This window comes from Bubalus bubalis, chromosome 15 (assembly GCF_019923935.1).
Source record: "Bubalus bubalis isolate 160015118507 breed Murrah chromosome 15, NDDB_SH_1, whole genome shotgun sequence".
Classification (NCBI taxonomy): domain Eukaryota; kingdom Metazoa; phylum Chordata; class Mammalia; order Artiodactyla; family Bovidae; genus Bubalus; species Bubalus bubalis.
This window is the reverse complement of record NC_059171.1, coordinates 17,935,634-17,960,402: the sequence shown is the minus strand read 5'-3', so window position 1 is coordinate 17,960,402 and position 24,769 is coordinate 17,935,634. Positions and strand designations below refer to the sequence as shown.

The window sequence follows — 24,769 nt, the reverse complement described above, 5'->3', positions numbered from 1 at the left end:
CTTCACATAAAAATCCATTTGTGGAAAGCTCCATCTGTAATTTATTCCCTCTCGGCATAGCTCCTCAGTAATGTTTTTGAGTTTCTTGTGGGATATGAGAGGTCATTAAAAATCATCATTTTTTCCTCCTTTTACAGAAAAAAAAATTGGATTGCTTGAACTTGCTCGTTATTTTCTTTTTTCTGCCTCATATGAACTCAGAGTAATGATGTTCTATGCTGCTAGAGCTGTGAAGTTACGAAAACAGACTTTTCTTTTTGTTGAAGTAAATATTTTGTGATTTCTGAAAGTGTCCCATATCAAGGCATTTACATTCCTTTTATAAACCCCTCCAGGGACTCTTTGCCTTTAGCTTTTTGGAGCACAGTTTCATTTCATTTTTTTATATGAATTCCAAGGATGGAATTATCGAGCTCAGTTGAGAAGATCCCACGTTACTTGCTGTTTGCCTTTAAGTACAGTAATATGGTTTTTTGTTGTTATTACAATGTAGTGGACATCTGTTCTGTTGTGTTCTGCGATTATCTGTGAAGTGATCTTGGTCTCTTCGGGGTCCAGACACTACATCAAGATCCATTAGTACCAGTTTTATTTCTCATTATGTTTTAATGGTTCTTCTTTGTAGCTGCTCCTTGTACTTTCTCATGAGGACACATTAACAAGCTCTTCCCAACTAAACTCTTACCTATTCTGAGTTACTAATCAGACTGAAGTTAAATTTAACATTTGAAGCTTAACTTTGCCATTTTCTAAATAAAGACTATTCAGAATGTAAACAATTTCAAAGAAAAACTTACTTGTCCTGCTCTTGTAGTTTGACTTCTTTTAACTATGAAAAAGAACTTTACTGTAGCCTTATTTTTACAGATGGACGCCAGTTAAACATTACTGAAGTAAACTGTGTTATAAATTGGCACATTCTGGCCTGAATTAGTATATTCTGGTATGTGGCTTTGCCTCCAGCATTTGAATTAGTTGGTGTCATTTGCTTTTTTCCAACTTTATTTCTCTTTCTTTAGTAATCCTGACAGGAAAAGACAAATATCTGCCTTATAATCAGTGGTATGATGATAAATGTTTAATAACCACCTCTCTGAGTGGCAGCGAAGCAGCCCTGATTTGTAGCATTTGCTGATCTCCGGGTGTAAATACTGTTCCTGTGGATGATTTCAAGCTCCCACGAGGCATTACTGAGCCCAGAGTTGGGAGGAGAGGCCCAGCAGCCACCAGTATGTAGTATTTTCACCAGACAGAGTAGAGGTAAATAACCCTCAAGAGCGTGGACAGTCCTAAGACAGTGAAATCATGAGGAAGTAATGGGTTTTGAGTATTTGTTATCTGTTTTTAATGTAATTTATTTAATTGTAAGTTTATACAATTTTTGATAGTGATTGAATTTAACAACCCCATTCAGCAAATACCTGAAAATTCATGAATTAGCTTTTGTGAGTTGGCCGCAGCACACAGTGGAGGAAGAGAGAATGACCGGGGAAAAGGATCACTCTGATCCTCTCAGCCTTATGTTTCTGTAATGTTATTCCTGGAGACCCTGACCCTTCACCGTCAAATAATTTCCTCTACCCGTTAGAGAATGCCTACGAACCCGTCGCCTGCACCTACCAAAGAAAGAGTATTGTCTTTGCTCTAGACTCTCCAGAGCCCGCACAATTTCTTTAGTATAAACTGAGGGAAAGGAAAATCTTTGTATATTTCAGTAGCTAAAGTTGTTTTCGTCTTTTGAGTATATCAAATAGTGCCGTGGGTTTTATGGGCTATTTCTTCTTCCCAGGGGCTAGCGAGGTCTTTGATCTGGCAGGACCCTAATGCTACCTCCCAGTAAGTCGAAGGAAATAGCAACAGCAGACAGCTTTACAGTTCCTCCACTCTCTTGGTGGGCAGTTGGACAATTACTATTAATAGAAGACAGTGAAAGATACATATCTTTGTGTAGCTTACATGATTAGATTTCCTTCTTTTACCACTGCAGTGGAGTAATGGATCTAAGAAAAAAGGACTTGCTAATGACACTGAATGCTGAAGCCTGAATGTTTTCTCCTAATTTTTGGAATACTTTAATAGATTATTTTGAAAATCTACTTTTTAGATGTCCCTGGTTTTATTAACCTGATGGTATGCTCTGCTTGTTGTCCTGTAGTCAGGTGTTAAGATCTCACAGCATATAGGTTTTTACACATCTTGTACCTAGTGTACTGAGGGACTCATTTTACGTCATACGGTTCTGCAGTTGAAATTTTACATTTCTCTTTTTCCTTACTTCCAGCCCTGGCCTGGTGGTGACAGCAGAACATCATGCAATCAGTGTTACCAGGCAATCGGGGAAAGATACATATATATGATCATTAAAATAAATACATCAAGACGAATTATGTGAAACTGTTCCATTAACATAACTAACAGCTGAAATGTAACATAGCAAATCAACACATGTGCTACAACATTTGGTGTTAGTCTTGACTTTGCCTTTTAAGGCTACACAGAAATCGTTCTTATTTTCATTGGAACACAGATGAGTGTCAAGCTGCAGCTCATCAAATGGCCCCTACTTATGGAAAAGATGCTTTCCCAAAGACTGTGCTCACCTTTGGCACAGCGAGAGTACTTTGCTGGGTGCTTCTACAGCATGATAATTGGAATCTAACCCCAGAGCTGTCATCATTTAGTCTTTGGTACAAAGAGAAATCCAAATAGCACAGATAGTTTTGGAAGTTGTTTCATTTTTTTTTTTTTTTAACACTGTAAAAAACAAGAATAAACTCAATAAACCCCAAATTCTCCTTCCTCAAGTATGTTCATCTAGACTTTATGATGCAGTAAGAAAGCATCAGTATGTTCCAGGGTCCATGAGAATCAATAAAATATTGGAATATCAAGCCTGGAATGCATTGTGATATATTTAAAAGGAGATTGGGGTCCACTGTCATCCAAGAATATGCTCATAACACGCTTGATTTTGAAAACTCTTAAGTGGCAATTCTGAAATCTTGCACAGAAAATATCTTAGCGTTGGAAAAAATATAAATTGCAACGGGAAATGTCATATTTTAATTTGAGCCATCTCCTATGTAGTGCAATACAGCTGTTGTGTTCAGGATATTAGCTCTAAGTAATGAAGCATCTGAGATTTCCTTGAAGAGGCAAACAGAAACATTTTTGTATTTTCCCCTATAATTCCAACAAGCTAATGTGTATTCAGAGTAAATCTGTTTGTCATCTCACTATCCTTTAGAAGACAAACATTTATCAAAACGTTTCCCTCCCTCCCCTTCCTCCCTTTCTCTTTCTCTCTCCTTTTCTCCCAGTTTGTTTCACCATTCCACTCTCCAATTCCATTCTTCCTCCTGTCTCCAAGGTATCTATCCTCCATCTATTTTTTTCATCATAGGCTTGAGAGTTTAGCTAAACAAGAAAATTAACTTCCAGAATTTCAAGATCCTAAGACATGTTTCAGGGGGAGGCGTTGATTTTTTTCCCCCATATCCGATACAGATGCCAAGAGAGTGAGTCACAGACACAGGTGTAGAGCAGGGCCGGGCAAGCCGCCCGTGGTGCATTTCCTGATTACATAACCTTTGAGTGTCTCCAGGAGAGATGAGGTCTAGAGAGAGCCATGGTGAGTGCAGTGCCAGGCAGTCTGATCACAGACAGGCAGTGCTTGTATCCCTTCTCAAAAACTTCCCTGCTGGGTTGTTAAAGCATCACAGGTTAGTGTTTAAATTGGAATCATGTAGGCCACAGCTGTGCCTTGAGTGAATCTCAGCTTTAATGTGAGTCAGAGTAGCTGACTCTGATATGAAGGGAGCTTTTTCTCCTCCAACATTAGCTACATTGTTATTTCCTCAGTGGCTAGAAAGGACAAACTGGGTGGCCAATAAAAAAGCAAGTGATCCAGGATTCTTAAACAGTGAGTTTCTAACCCATATGTGTGTGTTAGTCACTCAGTTGTGGTGGACTCTTTGCGACCCCGTGGGCTATAGCCCACGAGGCTCCTCTGTCCATGGAATCCTTTAGGCAAGAATACTGGAGTGGGTTGCTGTTCCTTTCTCCAGGGCATCTTCCTGACACAGCAATCAAACCCAGGTCTCTTGCATTGCAGGCAAGATTCCTTACCATCTGAGCCACCAGGGAAGCCTCTTCTAACCCATAATTACACTATATTGTTTATTAGGTATAATAAACCATAATCTTTATATTCCATTTTAAAGTCAGTTTACATCAACTTAAAAATGATTTGCACCATCTTTATAGAGATTTTAAAGGTGTTGTTGGCTTCCCTGGTGGCTCAGCAGAAAAGACTTTGCCTGTGAATGCAGGAGACACAGGTTCGATCCCTGATTGGGGAAGATCCCCTGGAGAAGGAAATGGCTACCCACTCCAGTGTCCTTGTCTGGAGAATCCCATGGGCAGAGGAGCAACTTTGCAACTAAACAACAAAAGGTGTTAACTTTTTAATTTTGTTTCATATATATGATTGTATCCCTTGTGTTTGTTATATATTATCAGTTGGTCAGTTATCCACCTAAAGATTATCTCTGGATTATTAGAAACACAGAAAGACATTCTCAGATTTTAATGGCAAAATTAAGTTGAATGTACTATAGACTTATTGTTTGGCCTTATTAAGGATTGACAGATCACTTTTCTTCTCTTTACCCCCTTAACCATCTTTGTCCCCACCCACCTTGGGAGGTGAGGAAGAGGGAGAGACCAGAGACCAAGCCTCAAAGGAAGCCAATAAAAGTGCACAGTGTAGACTTCCAACCCCTTTCTAAGGCTTAGAGTTCTGTGATTTTATAATAAAACTGGTGAAGAATCTGGAAGGCGAGGGGAGTGTATTACTCGTCAGGATTATGCTAGCAGGGGATTATCATATGCTGGAAGATATCATTATGCTAGCTAGGATTATCATAGCAGGGGTTGATACTTTATCAAAGAAAAGTTATTTAGGTGATAATGAACAATGTTCTGATAAACTAGCTGCAAGAAAACAAAACAAAAAGTGGGAGGGCAAATACCTAGGTTTAGGTATGATCAGAGAGGGGCAATGTTTTAAAATTCCTTTTAAGATTTTCATTTAGAGCATTTATTCTTAATAGGGGGAAGTCTGTAAAGCTTCAATCCAACTTTCACATAAAATATTCCAGTTTTGGGATTTTGGCTTTTGATATTCAATTCATAGCTTCAGTAGCTTCAGCTATTCAGTTCATATGATTGCAAATTAGACAGATGCATGTTTCATAGAAAGGAATATTCTGCCTTTCTTTATTTTTAGCTTTAAATAAGTGCTCAGCACTTCTGGGAATCTTGTTTCAGAGAAACTTTAATTTTATAAAACTGGTGGCAGTTAAATATGGAGAGACCATATAATTTATCATCTAAACCAGGATTCTTTTGAAAATAAAAAGGAAGCTAGTAATAATTATACCAGGACAGTAGGCTTAAACTAGAATGAAGTCACATGGCACCCTAACTGTAGCTCCTTGAGACACTGAGATATGCAGTTAAATCATTTGTGAAAAAAAGAGACTCACAGAAAGATCAGATTTGTGGTTATCGGAAGTGGGTGGTATGGGGAGGGAAAACTGGATGAGGGTGGACAAAAAGGACAAACTTCCAGTTGTGAGATAAATAAATTCTAGGGATGTAATATGCACCGTGGTGACTCTAGTTAATGTTGCTATATAATATATATGAAAATTAAGAGAGTAGACACTAATAGTTCTCATCACAAGGAAAAAATTCTTTTTATTTTCTTTTTGTTTCTATCTGAGATGATGGATATTAACTTACTGTTAATAGTTACTGTAGTAATTATTTCAAGATATATGTAACTCAAATCATTATGCTGTACAGCTTAAATTTTTACAGTGCTATGGGTCAATTATATCCCAGTAAAACTGGAACAAAACAGACGAAAGACAATAGCAAGTGTACATGGACGCCTGTGGCTTTATAGAGCACAGTATGAGTGTGAGGTCAGGAAGCAGGAAGTGACCTGAAAACGGTCTGATTGAGCTTGACCAGAAGACACCATTTTATTGTTTTCGGTGGGATGGAACTGCTGCCCCTTATTTCCTCCTTATATTTTTATACTTGTCAGTTTCTCATTGTTTTAGTGTAGAGAATTAAATGTATAGGATTGGCATTTGAGAGGGAGGAGAGGAAAGTGGGAAAAGGTCAAAGACTGTTCTGTAATGATATGTTAAGTAATGAATACTTGAAACCCAGAGAGGCTTGGGAGAATAGATAGTGAGTTCTATTACTCAGTCATTGAGTTTGAGGGTCCATAGGCTATCCATGTAGTTATAACAAGTAGACAGCTCTTAGCCAAGGTTTTCAGTTCAGGAAGGAAATCAGGTCTAAAGTTGTATATATTTGGGTCTCTTCCACGTAGAGTTGATTGTTAAGTCTATGAGAATGGATGAAGTCTTTCATTCATTCATTCATTCTAAATTTAGCATTATGGTAGCTGGTAGGGATACAGTAATAAAGGAGATCAAATATGTCTTCACAGAGTTTATGGTGCAGTGGGAGAAACATACAGATAGAGGTCCTACGGGCACACATAAGAATCATACCTAGGCCAGACTTCAGGAGTCAAGGAAGACTCAGTCCCTCAGGATAAATTTTTAATAGAAGCTCAGCAAAGGGGAAGAGAAGATGAGGGTGGAGTACAGAGAAGTCATCGAGCACCCAAGTCCTTTGAGAGAGTGCCTGGCAGGTGTCAGAAACTGAGAGAATGTGAATTAAGAAGAAAATATATTAAAAGTTGAACATAGGACTTTAAAGAATGACTTCTTTGCAGGAGGCAGAGATATGGATAAAGAGGAATCAACACAGGAGCCTAAGAATGGAAATTGGCAGAGAATTTGGAGAAAGTGTTGAAGGCAGGGGAGATTCAACAGTGTTAAAGCTGTGTAAGGAGTCAAGTAGGGTGAAGATTAAGGAGGGAAACTATTGAACTGGCAGTTATGTAGTTCTTTGAGGACTTGGGCATCAGTTTCATTGGCATGAGAACCAGATTGCAATAGATGGAGGAATGAGAGAAAAGGAAGGATGAAGTTTTGTAGGAAAGGGAAAGAGAGAAAGGGGGTGATATTGGTGGACAAAATAGGGAAAATATTTTAGAAGGGGAGCGATGCTTTGCTTGAACACCTTTGAAGCATTTGAAAAGAGATGATATCAATAAAAAGGTAGGTTAAGGGTGTAATTGGTGTTGCAGTGTTCTGTGAAAGTGGAGTCAAGAGCACAAATGAGTAATTTAGCCTTGGAAAGAAGTCTGTTGAAACATCAGAGGAAAGATAAAGATTTTGAAGAAAGCTCTTGAGAGGAAAGTTGAGGACATTCATACCAGTGGTTTTCCCAGTTAAGTGGAAGATAAAGTCCACTGAACATGGAGAAGCATAAGGGTACAGTTGAGAGCTTTAAAGAGCATGGCAGAGTTGAGAAATAAACAAAATTCTGCCAAGCTCTGCAGTCCCAGTTGAGGTTTTGTTGTTGCTTTTGTTTTTTAAAGTCTATTTATAATGGAACCAATTATCACAGATTTTATTGGGTTCTTGAGGATAGAATTGGAAAAATGAATAAATTATTAGGCTGACCCAGAATTGAGCCTTGGCAAAGCAAAAGATTGAGGTGGGAGGAATTGAGGGTATTTTAAGAGTGTGGGTGAAATGCTGGCCAGCCTTCAGTTCCAGCTACGTAAGAGAGTAGTGGTGCACAATTTGTTTAGAGGCAAGAAGAAGCTGCAGACTGTGCAAGAGCAAAGCAAAGCTTGGTGAATAATGGTCAGAGGGGAAGCTGTGCTGTTGATATAGTAAATGGTCAAGTGAAAAACTCAGCAGTGGCCTCAGAACTGGAAAAGGTCAGTTTTCATTCCAATCCCAAAGAAGGACAGTGCCAAATAATGTTCAGACTACCATACGATTGCACTCATTTCACATGCTAGCAAGGTTATGCTAAAAATTCTTCAAGCTAGGCTTCAGCAGTATGTGAACAGAGAACTTCCAGATGTACAAGCTGGGTTTTGAAGAGGCAAAGGAACCAGAGATCAAATTGCCAACATTCATTGGATCATGGAAAAAGCAAGGGAATTCCAGAAAAATATCTACTTCTGTTTCATGGACTATGCTAAAGCCTTTGACTGTGTGGATCACAAGTCTGTGGAAAATTCTTAAAGAGGTGGAAGTACCAGACCACCTTACCTGTCTCCTGAGAAACCTGTATGTGGATCAAGAAGCAGCAGTTAGAACTGGACATGGAATAACTGACTGGGTCCAAATTGGGAAAGGAGTATAATAAGACTATATATTGTCACTCTGCTTATTTAACTTATATGCAGAGTACATCATGGGAAATGCTGGGCTGGATGAATCCCAAGCTGGAATCAATAACAAATAACATCTTGTGTTATTTGTTATTGTTGTTAAGTTGTGTCTGACTCATGTCTGATTCTTCTGCGACCCATGGACTGTAGCCTGCCAGGTTCCTCTGTCCATGGGATTTTCCAGGCAGGAATACTGGAATGGGTTGTCAATTCCTTCTCCAGGGGATCTTCCCAACCCAGGGATTGAACCTGCAGCTCCTGCCACGTCTCCTGCCATGTCTCTGGCATTGCAGACAGATTCTTTACTGTTGAGCCACCAGGGAAGCCCTGGAATCAAGATTTCCAGGAGAAAAGAAATATCAACAACCTTAGATATGCAGGTGATACCACTCTAATGGAAGAAAGTGAAGAGGAACTAAAGAGTCTCTTGATGAAAGAGGAGAGTGAAAAAACTGGCTTGAAACATAACATTCAAAAAACTAAGGTCATGGCATCTAGTCCCATCACTTCATGGCAAATAGAAGGGGAAAAAGTGAAAGCAGTGACATTTTATTTCCTTGGGCTCCAAAATCACTGCAGACAGTGACTGCAGCCATGATATTAAAAGACACTTGCTCATTGTAAGGAAATCTATGACAAACCTAGACAGCATATTAAAAAGCAGAGACATCACTTTGTCAACAAAGTCCATATAGTCAAAACTATGGTTTTTCCCCTAGTCACGTATGAATGTGAGTGCTGGTCCATAAAGAAGGCTGAGCACCTAAGAATTGATGCTTTTGTTTTGTGTTGCTGGAGAAGACTCTTGAGAGTCCCTTGGACAGAAAGGAGATCAAACCAGTCAATCCTAAAGGAAATCAACCGTGAATATTCATTGGCAGGACTGAAACTGAAGCTGAAGCTCCAGTATTTTGGCCACCTGATGCAAAGAGCTGATTTATTGGAAAAGACCCTGATGCTGGGAAAGACTGAAGGCAAAAGGAGAAGAGGGCAGCAGAAGATAAGATGATTAGATAGCATCACTGACTCAATGGAAATGAATTTGAGTAAATTCTGGGAGATAGTGGAAGACAGAGGAGCCCAGCATCCATGGAGTAATGAAGAGTCCGATGGACATGACTTAACAACTGAACCACAAGGAGAAGTGAAGGTCATTCTGAAGAAAATCATAAGGCAAAATTCCAGAAGGTATGATAGAGTATATAAACGGCATATAGAGTCTCTTATAGGACTGTGGGTAGTAGTAGATCTTAAAAGACACTAGGAGTGAAGGCAAGACTGGGAATGGAAGGAAGTGATTTGGATGTCTTCCAGAAGCTGACAGCCACTTCTATCACTGTTACTGGAGTCACCATTTCAGCTGCTTTTGTACTTTATCCCCTTCACCGTTAATGCTTTTAAATCAAAGGGATCGCTCTGATGCCTATACAAAGAGTTTGGTATGTGGCATGTCAGTCTTCTTAAACTACAGTTTTGAATGTAGCTGACCCAGTGACAAAGAAGTTGCTTTATTTTGTCATTAGAAGATATTCCTGTGCCAATAATAAAAACTTTTTTTTTCTTTTTTTGCTAAATAGGGAGTGATTTTATTTTATTTTAATATTTATTTATTTGGCTGCATCAGATCTTAGTTGTGATGCACAGGCATTTCTAGCCGTGGCGCTTGGGCTCCAAGGTGCGTGGGTCAGTAGATGCAGTGCACAGGCTTATCTGCCCCAGGGCATGTGGGATCTCAGTCCCCAGGTTCCCTGACCAGGGATGAACCCGTGTCTCCCGCATTGGAAGGTGGATTCTCAACCACTAGACTGCCCAGGGACGTCCCCAAGAACTGATTTTAACTTATGTAATTTGGGGAGTCAAGGTTACTTTCCTTTGGGTAAATCTGAAATTACTGAAACAAATTCTGGAGATATTTTCAATGTTGTTAATTTGATCAAGTTAGTCTTAGTTTCTTAACTTGCCTTAGTATGTGCTCAGTTGCTCAGTCCTGTCTCACTGTGATCCCATGGACACAGCCTGTCAGGCTCCTCTGTCCATAGAATTTCCCAGGCAAGAATACTGGAGTGGGTTGCCATTTCCTTCTCCAACCTTAGTATAGACATTATTTTAATTAGTACACTTTTTAAAACTTCTAATTTAGAAAAGTTTAAGAGTAGATTTGAATCTGATACAGTCTTAGCTTATTAAACAAGTTAGATTTAGGTCATTCTTCTAAACAATTCCCAAGGTTAGAAAAAAATTGTCGTGTATGTATGAAGAAATTTTCATTTTGAATATTTTAGAATCATTTGGAAGAGTATGGTTCACTTTGAACTATTAAATCCAGCAGGCTAGGAACCTATGTTTTAGGGAAGGGATTTTCCAGATTGCAGATTTAATTTACTATTTCTAACTAAATAGAATATCCAGCATGACTCTTAAGTATGCCTCTTCTCTTGTCTTTCACAACACTTAGGAAGAAAAAGATGTTCTCTGCTATGGTTCTGGTCTCATCTTTTAATAACTTCCAAGAATTTTGAAGTCTATTGTCTTCTCATTTCCCCTCTCCTTAACCTCATTAATGTTATCTAAAGATCTTTTAAGTTCTCTTTATCTTCCTAGAAAATTTCAATACATGACTCATGAAATTTCTCCCTACTTTTTCTCTTTTCTCATTTTGAAGCTTTTTCAACATCCATACAAATAATCCTTATAATGTATATGCTAGAGTGTTCCCTTAACTTACCCAATATTAATGTCTTTTATCTCCATTTCTTCTAAGCTTACAATAGGGATTGCCATATACCAAAATTCATGATAATTTGGAAGTACTCCAGCTTAAAATTTTTGAACTCTGAAATTTCCCTTTCAGATTATAATTTCAGTTGAGACCACTATCTTCCATTCATTTATTTGGCAAGTATTTATTGAATGCCTATTATATACTGAACTTTGTGGTCCTCCCTTTTAACCATTTACATGTGCTTTTCCTTTATTTTTGCTTCTAGTTCTTTGATATCCTGCCTGCTTGTTACTGTATTACTACCCAGACTCTAACCTCATTTGCTTTTCTGCCTATAGCGAGCTTCATGGTTGGTCATTTCAATTGCACTTGAATTCTGAACCTTCAATTCTGACTTCTTTTTCTTAGGCTCTTTTACTGTTTCTTCTGACCTTATTCATTATTATTATATTTTACAATCAATATGCATTGGTATTTCCCTAAATATTTATATTTTCTGCTGTTCTCTGTTCCATCCTGCTTTTGTCCAGGGCCTTCCTTTAATTAATTTATTGTATTTATTTAGTGCGTGTCTGCTGGTGATGAATTCTGGTTTTGTTTACTGATTTATGACATCTTTATTTTCTTTTCATTTTAGAGGGGAACTTTTTCCTAGGTATAGAATTACAGGTTAGCAGTTATTTTCACTTGGCACTTTAAAGACTCTAGGCCAGAGTGTGTATCTGGCCCACCCCTGCTCTTAGGATGTTTTGAGAGCCTGTGGTATTTACAGGGGCTTCTCCACTGGCAGGTCCTGAACTATAATCCCTGTCTTCTCAGCACTGAGAAACGTCCCCAAACTCTAATTATAGGTACTGATAAGGACTTCGGCTGCTGTACTTGTGAGATGGGCAGTCACTAGAGAGTTTGAATGGAGGAGTGATACACAAAAGAATTTCTCTGTTTGCTGTGGTCAGAAAAGACCATAAGGAAGCAAAGCAGAACCTGAGAGGACCAGTTAGGAGGCTCTTGCAAAAAAGCAAGTAAGAGATGAAGGTGGCCTATAATTTTTTGTCTGGCTATTAAAATTTTTAACTTCCAAGCTGCCTTAAAGTTTGATCTACTCAAACCATTTCATCCATATGATATCACCATGATTTGTTTCTACAATTCATACCTAATAATGTCACTCCTCAGAGATTCCTCATTTTATATCTTCAGGTAAAAATTCAAAGTACCAAAAGATAACAGATCATATCCATGCTCTGGAGCTTATCTCCCTTTATAGCATCCTCTCTTATTCTACCTCTTTTTTTGTTGTAGTTCATTCACTAAGTCATGTCCAACTCTTTGCGACCCCATGGACCGCAGCACACCAGCCTTCCCTGTCCTTCACTAACTCTCACAGTTTGTTCAAACTCATGTCCATTGAGTCGGTGATGTCATCCAACCATCTCATCCTCTGTTGCCCCCTTCTCCTCCTCTTTCCTTTAGCCAGTTATCTACTTGAAGCCTAGATTCTCTCCATAGGTTATAAAACTTCCTCAGGTCTCCATGCCTTGGGCCATGTTTTTCTTCTTCTAGAATTATCCATCATCAACTCCCTTCTCTTGTCTGACTTACTCCAACTCATCATAAAGATTCATATTAAAGATTAAGGAAGAAGCTTATTTTTTTTTTTGGAAGGGTTTCTGAACCTTTTCCTTCCCTATTCCAAGACAAAAATGATTAGTCTTTTCTGTGGAATCAATACATTTATAGCATCTACTCTCTACCAAGAACAGTTTTAGGAGTTGGAGAATCACAGAAAACTAAGCTACAATATTTGCGCTCAAGGACCTTGTTCTAGAAGAGAAGACACATAAATATATAATTACATTGCAGTGTGATAGCTGTCCTAGTAGAAAGTATGATCTTGAGAGAAGGATATGAGTGATGTGTTCCTAGCAGAGGATAAATCCATATCAGTTTTTAAAGAATAATTCAGAGTTTATCAAGCAGAAAAGGTGCATGGGTTAGGGCAAATATATAAGACTTAAAGAGCAATATGTCCGTCAGCACTGGACTCCTAATGGAGAGTGCAGCTCGGTTGGTGAGGCAGGTAGTCTGTTGAGTCTCCAGAGCTAGAACACTGATAGCCAGTTTTCAGCCCTGGTGTATTCTTGACTCTTTTTTCCAAAACGGTATTTCAAACTACTTTGTAAAGTAAGCACAAATGTGTTAGAAATGTCATGAACATAGGGGAAAAGGAGATGCGTAACCCGAAATCAATCATAATAACACATAGTAGTAACCTGAGAAAAAAAAAGGAATATTCAAGTCATGTACTCTTACACAAGATCCACTGACTGGTTGACTATTTGCCAAAAAAGAAATAGGAAAAGAAAATGAAAAGCAAAGTCTTTGCTTTGTCTTAAGTAGTTTTACACATCCTTGCAAGAAAGAAATTACTTGAGCTAGTTTGCCTTCTCTTACCTTTTGAAAATGCCCTTGCTGAGGAATCTACTAACCATATGGTTTCTTCCAATATTCTCTCCTTTCTCCCCCTTCTCCCTTAGTATCTTTTTGCTACATACATTGCTCCTTCAGCCACTCTTGACATTGGACTTCAACAGGAAAAGAAAAGAGAAATTTATATGAAAATACAACCACCATTTGAAGACCTTTTTGATGCAGCAGAAGAATATATCCTCCTCCTCCTTCTTGAGCCTTGGACAAAGATGATAAAATCAGACCAAGTTGCTTACAGAAAGGTATCGTGGCACTGATCAGCTGTGTGTAAACCATTCAGGTTTACTGCAAAATTGATGATAGGCAACATTGTTAACTTGCAGGAGAGAAAAGCTGAAAAGGTCTCACATGGGCCAGGAACTCAGAGTTAAGATTTGGGCAGACACAAATTTGGGGCAGGGAAAGTACTGATTCACTTAGTTTTTCCCCATTTCCCTGTTGTCTCCTAACAAAAGGCGAAAATTGATGTCATTTTTAATTCTGTCTACAAATATGTCAGCAGAGAAAAATCTGAGTTTTGGATTCTTGTGAACCAGTAAAATGTGGCATGATAATATACTAGTTTTGTCATTTCTTGTCATTTCTCAGCAGTGGCTTTAAATAATTTTGATTAATGGAGCCTGTGTATTTTTATTCTGGATGAGTTACAGTAAATACTACACCCATGGAAAATGTAAATATTCCATATGTATTGTGGAAAACACATTCTGTGACTTAAAGCACTCTCAGATGTTCATCAGGTCAGACTGCTTGATTTGAGAAAAGTGCCAACACACCTTTTTTCATTCCAAAAGAGCTGATTTTAAGTCTAGGTGCTTGAGTATTTTCACTATTCTTATTGATGGGTGGAAGATTAATTTGAATCACAAATGAAAGCCATTTGTGGGTATTTTTGATATTAAGTTACTGCATGTACCCTTACCTTATTGAATTATAACCAATACAACACAATGACTTATTAAATTCATTGACCAAAATAATGAAAATTTCATTCCTGATTTCTTTTTGTCCTGAAAAATTAATATTCACATCCTTTCTACCACAGACGTGCATGTTTTACACTAGGAATATTGGGATATCATATGAAATTTTTGAAAAATTCTCTCCAGTCATGATTTAAATACAGTATATGGTATAGAGCAAAATGAATCTGAGATATGGTCCCACGATGACTAAAAGTAATTTAGAATTATAGCTAACTTCCCTAACACCAAGAAGTTTCGGCATTAGCCGTGATTCTTATGAAATGCCTGGGACAAATTATATGCTCTTTTTTTAAAGGAAAAGTAAATTTCTCTTAATTCTACAAGCTTCTTAAATTCAGCCCAAAGGACCTCTGTAAAAGTTCGGCTGACTGGATTATGTGGACCCTTTCCCAAAAAGGATGAGCAACGAGATTTAACCAAAATTAAATATTAAATACAGGAAGTTCTCCGTCAGCCAAACTGATTCTTGCCGGCAGTAGAGAAATGGAAAATGATCTTGTTCTCCTGACGGTGTAAAGCAGTGCAGCACACAGGCTGAAGGCTGGGTCCTACTGTGAGGTTTAATTTCATGATTGAGTACAGTCCCATCATTTTTTTGACTGTGGATTATTTGGTCCCCTAAAGCTAGCTGTGCCTATCTTCATGTCAGGTCGCTCAGTCGTGTCTGCCTTTTAGCGACCCCATGGACTGCAGCCCACCAGGCTTCTCCGTCCATGAGATTTTCCAGGCAAGAGTACTGGAGTGGGCTGCCATTGCCTTCTCCAAACTTCATGACTGTTATCCCATTATAATGAATAGAAGCTGGGAATGTGACCCACCCAATGTGTTTGCATTGTCTGTTATTTCACATGGGGTATCCAGAAAGGAGGAATGGTCTTTGGTGGCATTATATCATTACACAGACATGTATGCATTATATCATTACACAGAAATGTATGCATTGAATCATTACATAGAAATGTATGCATCTTTTGTTTTATCATGTGCATTTGTAGTCTGACTTTGCTGTAACTAATGTTTTTCACTATGTAGGTCTTCCTGCTTTTGCCTCCAAACTAACTTACTTTATTGGCAAGTGTATTTGTTCTTTAGCCCACTGTTATTGGCAAATTGTGCATTCTTTCCCCACTTTTTCATAATGCACATTCTTTTGATGTTACAAACTTTGTTATTGTTTTATTATAGGTGGAGCTGGTGGAAGAAACTCGACAACTAGATTCCACATACTTGAGAAAGCTACAGGCTTTGCATAAAGAGACAGTTTTCAAGAAAGCTGAGGTAAGAAACTCTCTACTTAGAAAAACAAACATTTCAACCTGGAGAGGATTTTCACTGCATGTATTGGTGGTGTGTGGGAATAGGGATCATTGACTGAGGAGCTCATGTATGATAAAGTAGGGGGCAGGCAGTTCCATTTTCTGCTGCTGCTTTGCCTAACATGCTGCGTATGACAGGTATCACATTTTACTGACACGTTATTTAACAACAAAGCCAGAAAAAGAAAGCAGATGAAGTCGTGTGGGGAGCCAAGATACTCATTTGCCTTAGAGTCTTCAAGCCACGTTATATTCCTTTGGATGTTACTAGCTATTTTCTGTATGGAAGCAACTCTACTTGTTGTCAAGTTACAAAAAGAATTAACTTGAGTTTTCCAAACAGAAAAGGAAGTGTTGTGTGACAGCAATAAGCAAAACAAGAAAGAAAAATATGGAAAGGCTTTAACGGAGTCAACAAAAAGATCATAGGATTGACTATGATAGTCAGGTGTTATTTTGATATATAAATTTACAAATCTGTGATTATCTAAGTAAGCCATGATAGATCCATAAGGCTGTAAGGTTAAATGTGTGTAGCTACATAAAAATGACAGTTTAGATTCATATTTATTAACATGGAAAATGCCGAGGACATGTTATTATATAAATACGTGGGGAACAAACACTGGTATGATGTAATCCTATTCATATAAAATTATACATGCATTTCTACTTGTATACATATATGCAAAGAGAGCTATTTGGAAAAATGTTCATCAAAATGTTAAAGATAGTTAGCTCTGAGTGACAAGATTTCAGATGATTTTTTACTTTCTACTTTCTACCTATCTGAAATCTTTATTCTTTTAAACTTTTACACAGATAGTAAAGTTATTTTTTAGGTATATTCATGATTTTGCCTTATACATATAGAAATTCTTTATTTGAAATTCCACTAATTAATATCTGGAAAGGATACATAAAAATTCATGAAGATAGTATATTATAAAGTTATATCTTAAAATTTTTTTTAACTTATATTATTCATAATACGTCTACCTATTAAAATTTTTTAAATATAGGAGTTTATCTCATGGTCTGATGTTTTTCAAAAACAAGTAGGAAAGTGAATTAATTATTCAGCAAGTTACATAGGAAGGATTTCTAAAGAATAAGCCTCGCTAGCTTTTTGCCATGAAGGGCTTATAAACTGTTCATGAAGCATCAGAGGTCTTAAAAATAACTTACAATTGACTGTTCTATGAGGGTGATTACATCTAAAGTATCTTGTATTACTCTATAACTTAAAGAATTTTATAGGTAAAATAATGTTTTATATTCATGATCTGTTATTAAGGAAAAGAACCAAGTTACAAAACCACACATAGTTGTATAGCCCTATTTCCATATTTAATAAACTATGTTATGTGTAAAAAAAGACCAGATGGATACACATGAAAATGTGGTGGTTATCTCCGAATGGTGGTACTATGTATGCTGTTTGTTTTCTTTTTATTACAAAAGGCATACGACTTCTATACCAACAAAAATAGTAAGATTAATATTTTATAACCAAGTATATACTAAATGTTTACTAATGTTCCTGAAAAGAAGGGAATGGAATGGAAAGGACCAGAACAGAATTTGACGTGTTAGAATCACATTCTAGATTCTTTACCCAGTTCTACCATTGAATTGATAAATGCCATTGGCCTGATAATTAATTTTTATTTGTTTAACTTTGGAAAGTAATTTGTTGTATTTAAGAGATTTTTATGAAAAGTATTATTTCACTAGGACACTACTTGTGAAATTGGAACTGGTATTTCACCACTTGCTCATGTCTCTAAAAAAACAGAATACTGGAATATGGTTCCTGAAGAATATAGGCATTTTAATTTTAATGAACTGCTTAACAACAAACTGGAGTTTGAACATTTCCGTCAGTTTCTTGAGGCTCATTCTTCAAGGTGAGAAACGTAATCATTTTAAAATTTCTCGCTTAAAACAATTTTCTAAGCTACTTATTTTTTAAGCTGCTTGTTTTGATTTAACATATGATAAAAATGTTTTGATTCTTGGTTTTACCCATTTCTGTAAAAATTAATGAGCATAGTTATCTGAAACCTATATGGTTAACATTTTGTTGGGAATTGCATTTTGATAATAGCAGCCTCCAGAATGTTATTTTGAGTGGTCAAACAGTATTTGTTGATACTTTTAGCGTTGGCTAAATTAAAACACCAGTATATTTCATTTTTCCCTATTTTGATTTTTCTTTCTTTTGTGTTTTTCTAGACAAGTGCTCTGATTACTAGTTCTGAGAAGCTTCTCTTTTGTATTTCACTAAGCTGTTAAAATTACTGTACTGTTTTGTGGCTTTTGTTAGTTAATACACACATGAAACATTGTAGTTCTGCATAGAATCTTGGTACCTTATGACACATTTATCTAATATAAAGTGAAGTAGTCATCATATTTTTCTCTAATAATTTTCTCCCAAGTTAGGAAAAACTGGCTAGACCTGGGAGCCAAATTTCACGTATATAGTTTCCCTTTTTTGTGATGATAATTATTCTAAATTTAACATGTTGCCAAATAGACATGCAATAGGTGGGAATTTTTCCATCTTTGAAATTGATAATACTAGTCCATCATTAATGGAAGAACTCTGAGACCCTACCAGTATGGTGGTAGGTTCTTCCTTGTATTCATATATATATTTAGCCAAGACGGGACACAGTATTGTACTCATTAGTTCCATGGTCTAATCAGTTGTGTTAACTACTCAACACAGCACTTTCTAAGTTCTGTCAGATCAATTACTTGTTTGGTGTTTGAAAGAAAGAAATAAGATGGGCTGTACTTTGTTTTCATTTTAGCATGGACCTTATGTGCTGGACAGACATTGAACAGTTCCGAAGAATAACTTACAGAGATCGAAAGCAAAGGGAGGCAAAATCTATATATATAAAAAACAAATACCTCAATAAAAAATATTTTTTTGGGCCCAACAGTCCAGCTTCTGTGTATCAACAGGACCAGGTATTAACATGGAAGCATATTTTCTACATTTTAAGCATGAAAACTAGTAATTTATTTCTTTTTGCTAACAACCTGAAAGTCATCTTTTTTCTTTTGCTTTTATGACTTATCAGTTAGATACTTCTGATATCTTTTTTTAGGTATTCATAATAATCTACAAAAGTCTGCAATGTGGGAGATACTTTAAAACTAAAGTATTATATATTATTAAAACTTTGTTATTTATTAAGGTGATTTATTGAATAAAATTAACTATCATTCATTACTCACCCATTCATTCAGCAAATATGGGTGCCTGTAAAATGCCAGACACTGTTCTAGGTGCCAGAACAAATGGCAAACAAGATGAACAAAGTCCTTGCATCTTTCAGTAGGTAGAAAAACAGCCATTATTAGCTGTTAAGCCTCATCTCTACCTCTTTTCTGTTCTTCTCTTAACTGATATTGCTCAAAACATAATCAATCTTTGAAAAATCCTGTTTGCCATTGAATTGTCTTCCAAAACTATTTCTATTGACCAGGAACATAGATTTGCCATTTTGTTGAGCCAAAATCATAAGGCCTTAATCACAACTTATTAATAAGTGTACAAATGTAATGGGATTCAGCAGTGGGTTTGAGTGTTCATGTAATTGATACATGAGATATGGCTCAATTTTAATGACTTTGAAATATAAAATTAAGTGTTATAATTTATTTAACTTGAAGTTTGCTAGTACTAGAAGTTTGCTAGATCAAATGTATAGCATTTGATTTCTTTATTTTCATAGTTTAAAACAATGCATACCATATGCATTGTTCATAATTAATTAAGATCCTGGCTTCCCAGGGATCCAACCCAGGTCTCCCGTATTGCAGGCAGATTCTTTACCAGCTGAGCCACCAGGGAAGCCCAAGAATACTGGAGTGGGTAGCCTATCCCTTCTCCAGCGGAACTTCCTGACCCAGGAATAACCCAGGGTCTCCTGCATTGCAGGTGGATTCTTTACCAACTGAGCTATCAGGGAAGCCCTATATCATAACGGCATCAGTTCAGTTCAGTTGCTCAGTTGTGTTGGACTGTTTGTGATGCCATGGACTGTAGTACTCCACGCTTCCCTGTCTATCACCAACTCCCAAAGTTTACTCAAACTCATGTCCATTGAGTCAGAGATGCTATCCAACAATCTCATCCTCTGTCAATCCCCTTTTCCTCACGCCTTCAATGTTTCCCAGCATCAGGGTCTTTTCCCATGAGTCAGTTCTTCACATCAGGTGGCCAAAATATTGGAATTTCAGCTTCAGCATCAGTCCTTCCAATGAATATTCAGGACTGATTTCCTTTAGGATTGACTGGTTGGATCTCCTTGCAGTCCAAGAGACTCTCAAGAGTCTTCTCCGACACCACAATTAAAAGCATCAGTTCTTCGGCGCTCAGCTTTCTTTATAGTCCAATTCTTACATCCATACATGACCACTGGAAAAACCATAGCTTTGACTAGACGGACCTTTGTTGGCAAAGTAATGTCTCTGCTTTTTAATATGCTGTCTAGTTTGGTCATAACTTTTCTTCCAAGGAGCAAGCGTCTTTTTATTTCATGGCTGCAATCACCATCTGCAGTGATTTTGGAGCCCCCAAAAATAAAGTCAGCCACTGTTTACACTGTTTCCCCCTCTATTTGCCATGAAGTTATGGGACCAGATGCCATGATCTTAGTTTTCTGAATGTTGAGTTTTAAGCCAATTCTTTCACTCTCCTCTTTCATTTTCATCAAGAGGCTTTTTAGTTCCTCTTCAATTTCTGCCATAAGGGTGGTATCATCTGCATTATCTGAGGTTATTGATATTTCTCCCAGCAATCTTGATTCCAGCTTGTGCTTCATCCAGCCCAGGGTTTCTCATGGTGTATTCTGCATATAAGTTAAATAAGCAGGGTGATGATATACAGCCTTGATGTACTCCTTTCCCACTTTGGAACCAGTCTGTTATTCCATGTCCAGTTCTAACTGTTGCTTCTTGACCTGCATACAGATTTCTCAAGAGGCAGGTCAGGTGGTTTGGTATTCCCATCTCTTTCAGAATTTTCCACAGTTTGTTGTGATCCACACAGTCAAAGTAGTCAAAAATGCAGTACTTGGATGCAATCTCAAAAACCACAGAATGATCTCTTTGTTTCCAAGGCAAACCATTCAATATCACAGTAATCCAAGTCTATGCCCCAACCAGTAATGCTGAAAAAACTGAAATTGAATGGTTCTATGAATACCTACAAGATCTTATAGAACTAACACCCAAAAAAGATGTCCTTTTCATTATAGGGGACTGGAATGCAAAAGTAGGAAGTTAATACCTGCAGTAACAGGCAAATTTGGCCTTGGAGTACAGAATGAAGCAGGGCAAAGGCTAATAGAATTTTGCCAAGAGAACACACTGGTCATAGCAAACACCCTTTTCCAACAACACAAGAGAAGACTCTACACATGGACAGCATCAGATGGTCAATACCGAAATCAGATTGATTATATTCTTTGCAGCCAAAGACGGAGAAGCTCTATACAGTCAGCAAAAACAAGACTGGGAGCTGACTGTGGCTCAGATCATGAACTCCTTATTTCCAAATACAGACTTAAATTGAAGAAGGTAGGGAAAACCATTGGACCATTCAGGTATGACCTAAATCAAATTCCTTACAGTAGAAGTAAGAAATAGATTCAAGGGATTAAATCTGTTAGACAGAGTGCCTAAAGAACTATGGACAGAGGTTTGTGACACTGTACAGGAGGCAGGGATCAAGACCATCCTCAAGAAAAAAAATGCCAAAAGGCAAAATGGTTGTCTGAGGAGGCCTTACAAATAGCTGTGAAAAGAAGAGAAGCAAAAAGTAAAGGAGAAAAGGAAAGATATACCCATTTGAATGCAGAGTTCCAAAGAAAAGCAAGGAGAGATAAGAAAGCCTTCCTCAGTGATCAATGCAAAGAAATAGAGGAAAACAATAGAATGGGAAAGACTAGAGATCTCTTCAAGAAAATTAGAGATACCAAGGGAACATTTCATGCAAAAATGTGCACAATAAAGGACAGAAATGGTATGGACCTAACAGAAGCAGAAGATACTAAGAAGAGGTGGCAAGAATACACAAAAGAGCTATACAAAAAAGATCTTCATGATCCAGATAATCATGATGCTGTGATCACTCACCTAGAGCCAAACATCCCGGAATGTGAAGTCAAGTGGGCCTTAGAAAGCATCACTACGAACAAAGTTAGTGGAGGTGATGGAAGTCCAGTTGAGCTATTTCAAATCCTGAAAGATGATGCTGTGAAAGTGCTGCACTCAATATGCCAGCAAATTTGGAAAACTCAGCAGTGGCCACAGGACTGGAAAAGGTCCATTTTCATTCCAATCCCAAAAAAAGGCAGTGCCAAAGAATGCTCAAACTACCGCACAATTGCACTCATCTCACACGCTAGTAAAGTTATGCTCAAAATTCTCTAAGCCAGGCTTCAACAGTACGTGAACCGTGAACTTCCAGATGTTCAAGCTGGATTTAGAAAAGGCTGAGGAACCAGAGATCAAATTGCCAACATCCACTGGATCACAGAAAAAGCAAGAGAGTTCCAGAAAAACATCTACTTCTGGCTTTACTGACTATGCCAAAGCCTTTGACTGTGTGGATCACAGCCCTAATGGCATACATTTGTTAAGGAAAAAAAAAAAAAAAGAATCTCAGATTAATTCAGTAAATTAAAGAAAAATTCAGAGGTATTCACAAGTAGGGCATACCAAGTTTAAAATCTAGATCTTTGAGGGGAAAATAAACAAAAGTTCTTGGGAGTAAGTGAGAGAAGAAATTCTAGAATTAAGCAACCTTAAGAAGAATGTCTTGCCTTTGGTTCCCTGAGATACAAATCTGGGATGTATTAGCAAAAATGGCTGGGAGTATCTCAATAAGCATAAGTATGAAATAAACACATGGAAAGTGTTTGTTTTCTATTTGGCTTGTGCTGCATTGCATGAGGTTTCATGGTATCTGATGCTACTGTGTGAACCTTCCATAGTAAAACTTGCTGAGAATTAAAAATGCAATGGAAAAAGTCACCATTGCTGTCATAGCAAATGGTTGGGCTTATTACAGAAGAGTTTTCCAAATGAGCCTTCTTCCTCACCTTTGTCTTTCATTTTATTTGCCTATTTTATACTTAAGGATACCTGTATCACTTTATGTTTTATATAGACCATGCTAGTTCTAATTTTAGTTGTGTGGCCAGTGTGCAGTTTGATTAGCAAAGTAGTCTTTTATTCTCTTTTCTTCTTATTTTTATACAGAAACCATATTATTGTTTATAGTATTTGATAAATATTATTAAAAGATGGTGAAGAGAGTTTCTCTTTTTTGTTTTTATATAAAATAATATTATTACTAGGATTTAATCTTATTAATAAAAGGAGAGCTAAGAAGAGATAATTTTTCCAATGAGGAGTCCAATTTTTCTTCCTCTGTGCAAACAACTCACCAATTTTGAGTGATATGTACACAGAAACAGGTAAAAACCACAATGATTTCTAGTAGGAAATGGCCATTAGTATTTTTTAATTTATTAATTTTATGGCCATTAGTATTACTGAAATCAGTAATTTTGTAGAAGATGATTTTGGCTACAGAGAAATTGTGTCTTATGAAAGGGCTACTGATGCACGTCAGCGACTATTGTCAGTTCAACCTGGCCTTTTTCTGCTTCCTATCATCTCTGTTTTCTTCTTTGAAGTTGTTGGAACAGCCCTACCTTGCTACCACCATCATTCCACTGCCTCCAACCCAGTGTTTATTGGTAATATGCACATTTATAATACCTGAGTCGTTCGTCTCTTAATGAAGTAATGCGTTATTTTTCTCAAACAAAAGAAAATGCCTTCTCAAAGAAGTCCATTTGAGTAGAATCAGAGCTTCACAGAATATTTGACCTAGAAGAGAACTTAGAAAACTAAAAGACTAATGGCCTTGCTTCACAGTTGAGGAAATTGAAGCCATAGAGAAAAAAGTGGCCCTGCAGTTGTCACAGAGGATACAGAGCCCTGTGTGCTTTGATACAAGACTAAATTAGCAAAATCATACTTCTAAAACAACCATCACATACACCACAATTCTCTGTTTGATATTAGGGGAGTTATCTGTCTTTACTATACACAATAAAGCCAGGAGCTATTTTATAGAAAATGAAAATCATGGGCTCAGCATATGGTTTTGGGGTGCATGAATAAATGAATGACCATTAGTATTTCTTTGCTTATACAGAAGTTTGTTTCATTTTTTCTTTCTTAGATAATGAATTTAAGTGGTGGCTGGGGAAAGATTCTCCACGAGCAACTTGATGCAGCCGTTCTAATCGAAATTCAGAAGCATGTCCTAAATAGACTAGAAAATGTTTGGTTGCCGTTGTTTCTTGCAAGTGAACAGTTTGCGGCGCGTCAAAAGATAAAGGTATATAAGTTAATATAAACTTGGGATAGCAACTGACAGCACCTCTCACAACATTAAATGTGCGTCCCTGTTGACTCAGCTATTGTACTACTGTGGCATAGTGGTTAAGAGCTGAGAGTCACACTTCTCAAGATTTAATCTCAACACTGTCACATATTAATTGTACAATACTACGTTTTATAAACCTCAGTTTTCTCATTTGGGAAAAAATGGAGTTAATAAGAGTAATAGCTTCATAAGATTGTTATGAAGAGGAAATGATATATGTATAGTTTCTTAGAATGGTGCCTGGCACACAGCAAACACTCACACATTGTCTTACTATAGTTGCTATTTTTTATATTATTATTGAATCTTCATATAAATGGACAAGGGTATACAAATGGGAATAATCAAATGAATAATGATAATTCCATACTGTGGAAAACTATGCAGATTTCCATATAAAATGAGATTACAAAAATGAGA

At 37.2% G+C, this 24,769-nt stretch overlaps 1 protein-coding gene across 9 annotated transcripts in view; it reads left to right on the top strand.

Annotated features, from left to right (window-relative positions):
- Nucleotides 1-24,769, top strand: part of RGS22 (regulator of G protein signaling 22) — a 139,411-nt gene that overhangs the window by 78,803 nt on the left and 35,839 nt on the right. For all 9 annotated transcript variants that reach the window (XM_044928564.2, XM_044928563.2, XM_044928562.2 and 6 more), the window contains 5 exons: nucleotides 13,604-13,798; nucleotides 15,728-15,820; nucleotides 17,596-17,768; nucleotides 18,681-18,843; nucleotides 24,143-24,301. In XM_044928564.2, the coding sequence (XP_044784499.2) occupies nucleotides 13,604-13,798; nucleotides 15,728-15,820; nucleotides 17,596-17,768; nucleotides 18,681-18,843; nucleotides 24,143-24,301 (783 nt within the window). The remainder of the gene's footprint in view (nucleotides 1-13,603; nucleotides 13,799-15,727; nucleotides 15,821-17,595; nucleotides 17,769-18,680; nucleotides 18,844-24,142; nucleotides 24,302-24,769) is intronic.